We start from the raw sequence: 4,977 nt of genomic DNA on the forward strand, positions 1-4,977 counted from the left end.
ACGCCCACCTCTCACACACCCAACGACACACCCCCACCTCTCACACACCCATCGACACACCCCCATCGACACACACCCACCTCTCACACACATCCCCCCCCATCGACACACCCCCACCTCTCACACACCCATCGACACACCCCCACCTCTCAGACCCCCATCGACACACACCCACCTCTGACACACCCCCACCTCTCACACCACCTCTGACACACCCATCGACACACCCCCACCTCTCACACCCCCATCGACACACCCCCACCTCTCACACCCCCATCGACACACCCCCACCTCTCACACCCCCATCGACACACCCCCACCTCTCACACCCCCATCGACACACCCCCACCTCTCACACCCCCATCGACACACCCCCACCTCTCACACCCCCATCGACAAACCCCCACCTCTCACACCCCCATCGACACACCCCCACCTCTCACACCCCCATCGACACACCCCCACCTCTCACACCCCCATCGACACACCCCCACCTCTCTCACACCCCCCCCCATCGACACACCCCCGCCTCTCACACACCCCCCCACACCAACACACACCCGCCTCTCACACGCCCCCGCCCCCAACACACACCCCCGCCACCAACACATACCCCTCACCACACACCAACATACTTCCTCACACACACCTCCTCCAACATACTCCCCCTCCCCTCTTTCTCACTCCCTCTTCCTCTCTCCCACTCCTGCCTCACTACCCCCTGCTCTCTCACACACGCCCCATCTGTCTGTCCTCCCCTTGCTCACACAACACCTCTCACTCCCGCCTCCTCTCTCTCTCTCCCTCCCCCCTCACTCTCACAGCCTCCCTTTCTCTCTCACTCACACCCTCTTCCCTCACACCCCTCCCCCCACGCTGTGTGAACGTGTCCTTGACGTCAGTAGCTGGCGGTGCTGTGTTCCCGTGGGCTGGTGAACAGGACATTGGCCTTGGCGTTGACAAAGTAGATGAGGATGAGTGACGCCAAGAGGACCCCGATCCCAGTCAGCAGCGTGATGATCTGGGGGGAGAGAGGGAGAGAAAATAAGAGAGACCATCACGTATGGAGTCGAACGCAAGGCAAACCCTAATTTGATTGAAGCCTCGACAACAGGCCCCACTGTGGGGTCTAACCTGATTGAAGCCTTGACAACAGGCCTCACTCTGGGGGTCTAACCTGATTGAAGCCTTGACAACAGGCCTCACTCTGGGGGTCTAACCTGATTGAAGCCTTGACAACAGGCCCCACTGTGGGGTCTAACCTGATTGAAGCCTCGACAACAGGCCTCACTCTGGGGTCTAACCTGATTGAAGCCTTGACAACAGGCCCCACTGTGGGGTCTAACCTGACTGAAGCCTTGACAACAGGCCTCACTCTGGGGGTCTAACCTGATTGAAGCCTTGACAACAGGCCTCACTCTGGGGGTCTAACCTGATTGAAGCCTTGACAACAGGCCTCACTCTGGGGGTCTAACCTGATTGAAGCCTTGACAACAGGCCCCACTGTGGGGTCTAACCTGATTGAAGCCTTGACAACAGGCCCCACTGTGGTGTCTAACCTGATTGAATTCTTGACAACAGGCCGCACTGTGGGGTCTAACCTGATTGAAGCCTTGACAACAGGCCCCACTGTGGGGTCTAACCTGATTGAAGCCTTGACAACAGGCCGCTCTGTGGGATCTAACCTGATTGAAGCCTCGACACTGGGGCGCACTGCTGGGGCCTAACCCGATTGAAGCCATAAGATCATGAGACGTAGCAGCAGAAGGAGGACATTCGGCCCATCAAGTCTGCTCCACCATTGAATGAGATCATGGCTGATCTGATAATCCTCAACTCCACTTTCCTGCCTTTTCCCCATAACCCTTGAATGCCTTACTGATTAAAAATCTATCTCAGCCTTGAATATACTTAATGGCCCAGCCTCTACAACCCTCTGCGCTAAAGAATTCCCCAGACTGACTACCCTCAGAGAAGAGATTCCTCCTCATCTCTGTTTTAAATGGGAGACTCCTTACTCTGAGATTATGCCCTCTGGTCCTAGACTCTCCCACAAGGGGAAACAACCTCTCAGCATCTACCCTGTCAAGCCCCCTAAGAATATTATACATTTCAATAAGGTCGCCTCTCATTCTTCCAACCTACTCAACCTCCCCCCGATAAGAAAATCCCTCCATCCCCGGGATCAACCTAGTGAACCTTCTCTGGACTGCTCCCAATGCCAGTATATCTTTCCTTAGATAAGGGGACCAAAACTGTTCACAGTATTCCAGGTGTGGTCTAACTAGTGCCTTGTATAGTTTTAGCAAGACTTCCCTATTTTTATTCTCCATTCCCTTTGAAATTAAGACCAACATTCCATTTACCTCCCCTATTACCTGCTGAACTTGTATGTTAGCTTTTTGTGATTCATGCACGAGGACTCCCAAATCCCTCTGTGCTGCAGCTTTCTGCAGTCTTTCTCCATTTAAATAATATTCAGCTCCTCTATTCTTCCTGCCAAAGTGCAAAACCTCACACTTTCCCACATTATATTCCATCTTTTGCCCACTTACTTAACATGTCTATATCCCTCTGCAGATTCTTTGTGTCAGCCTCACCATTTGCCTTCCCACCTATTTTTGTGTCATCCGTAAACTTGGTGATAGTACATTCGCTTCCCTCATCCAAGTCACTAATAGATATTGTAAATAATTGTGGCCCCAGCACTGATCCCTGTGGCCCTCCACTAGTTACAGGTTGCCATCCTGAAAATGCACCCCCTGTATCCCAACCCTGCATTCTATTAGTTAGCCAATCCTCTATCCATGCTAATATACTACCCCCAACACCATGGGCTCTTTTCTTATTAAGTAGTCTTGTCGAACGCCTTTTGGAAATCTAAATATATTACATCTACTGGTTCCCCTTTATCTATCCTGCTTGTTATCTCCTCGAAGAATTCTAATAAATTTGTCAGGCATGATTTCCCCTTCATGAAGACATGCTGACTCTGCTTGATTATATTATGTATTTCTAAATGCTCTGCTATTACATCCTTTATAATAGACTCTAACACTTTCCCAATGACAGGTGTTAAGCTAACTGGCCTATAGCTGTTTTCCTTCTCCCTTTTTGAATAAGGGTGTTACATTGGCAGTTTTCCAATCCTCTGGGACTTTTCCAGAATCTAAGGATCCTTGGAAGATTCCTACCAGTGCATCCACTATCTCTGTAGCTACTTCCTTTAATATCCTCGGATGCAACCCATCAGGTCCAGGGGACTTATCAGCCTTTAGCCCCTTTAGTTTCCCTAGTAGTTTTTCTCTAGTGATAGTTATTGCATTTATTTCCTGCCCCCGTTTTGTCCCTTGATTATTTAGTACTGGAATGCTATTAGTGTCTTCTACCGTGAAGACCGAAGCAAAATATTTATTCAACTCCTCTGCCATTTCCTGGTTCCCCATTATTATTTCCCCAGCCTCTTTCTCTAAGGGGCCTATGTTCACTTTGGCCTCTCTCTTACTTTTTATATATTTAAAGACGCTCTTACTGTCTGTTTTTATATTACTTGCTTGTTTTACCCTCAAAGTTTATTTTCTCCTTCTATTTTGTTTTTTGGTCACCTTTGGTTGGTTTTTAAAACCTTCCCAATCCCCTGGCTTACCACTAATCTTTGCCACACTGTACGTTTTTTCCTTTTAAGTCGATACTATCCTTAACTTCCTCGGTTAACCAGGGTTGGTTTATCCCCTTCCTACAATCCTTCTTCCTCACTGGGACATATCTTTGTTGTGAGTCATGAACTATTTTCTTAAATAAACGTCTGCCATTGTACATCAACTGTTTTTTCCTGCTAAATTCCTTTCCCAGTCCACTCCCGCCAACTCTGCCCTCATTCCTCTGTAATTACCCTTATTTAAGTTTAGCACAGTTGTTTCTGATCCAGGTTTCTCACCCTCAAACTGAATGCTAAATACGACCATGTTATGGTCACTGTTTCCTAGGGGATCCTTGACTCTTTGAGATCATTTTGTTAAACCTGCCTCATTACACATGACCAGATCCAAAATAGCTTGGTTGGATCCGCAACTTATTGTTCTAAGAAACTGTCCCAAATACACTCAGTTCTTGCTCGTGGCTACCACCGCCAATTTGATTTTCCCAATCGACATGAAGATTAAAGTCACCCGGGATTAATGTACAGCCTTTTTTACCTGCCCTCATTATCTCCTGATTTATCCTACAGTATAACTACTGTCAGGGGGCCTAGAGACTACTCCCACCAGTGTCTTCTTCCCCTTGTTATTTCTTACCTCTGCCCATATGGATTCTACACCTTCCGATCCAAGATCCTTTCTTGCTTTTGTACTTATTCCATCTCGTGTTAACGGAGCTACCCCACCACCCTTTCCTTCCTGCCTGTCCTTTCGAAAAGTCTCACACCCCTGAAAATTTAGTTCCCCAGCTTTGACCTCCTTATAGCCGTCACGGAGACGTGGTTACAAGATCATACCCATTAACCTCTATTGGTGCCGTTAATTCCATTATTTTATTCTGAACACTAAGCGCATTTAAGCCATTAATTGTGCCTTTTTATCATTTTATCCACCCCCCCTTTGGCCCTATTTGCTGCTATTAAAAAAATGTTTATACACTCAGCCCCTTCCTGTCACACTCTGGGTATCATTACTTAAAAAGCCTTGACACCAGGCCGCACTGCCGGGGCCTAACTCGATTGAAGCCTTGACCAAAGGCCGCACTGCTGAGGCCTAACTCGATTGAAACCTTGACCAAAGGCCACACTGCCGGGGCCTAACTCGATTGAAGCCTTGACCAAAGGCCACGCTGCCGGGGCTTAACTCGATTGAAGCCTTGACCAAAGGCCACACTGCCGGGGCTTAACTCGATTGAAGCCTTGACCAAAGGCCGCACTGCCAGGGGGCCTAACTCGATTGAAACCTTGACCAAAGGCCGCACTGCCAGGGGGCCTAACTC

At 48.8% G+C, this 4,977-nt stretch overlaps 1 protein-coding gene across 1 annotated transcript in view; it reads right to left on the bottom strand.

Moving 5' to 3' along the window:
- Window positions 1–850: 850 nt before the first annotated feature.
- Window positions 851–4,977, bottom strand: part of LOC144676115 (nicastrin-like) — a 17,164-nt gene continuing 13,037 nt past the window's right edge. The window contains exon 5 of the mRNA XM_078536622.1: window positions 851–1,021. Coding sequence (XP_078392748.1) covers window positions 899–1,021 — 123 coding nt within the window. The 3' untranslated portion in view covers window positions 851–898. The remainder of the gene's footprint in view (window positions 1,022–4,977) is intronic.

Source organism: Cetorhinus maximus, unplaced genomic scaffold, assembly GCF_964194155.1.
Source record: "Cetorhinus maximus unplaced genomic scaffold, sCetMax3.hap1.1 HAP1_SCAFFOLD_1361, whole genome shotgun sequence".
NCBI classification, from domain to species: Eukaryota; Metazoa; Chordata; class Chondrichthyes; order Lamniformes; family Cetorhinidae; genus Cetorhinus; species Cetorhinus maximus.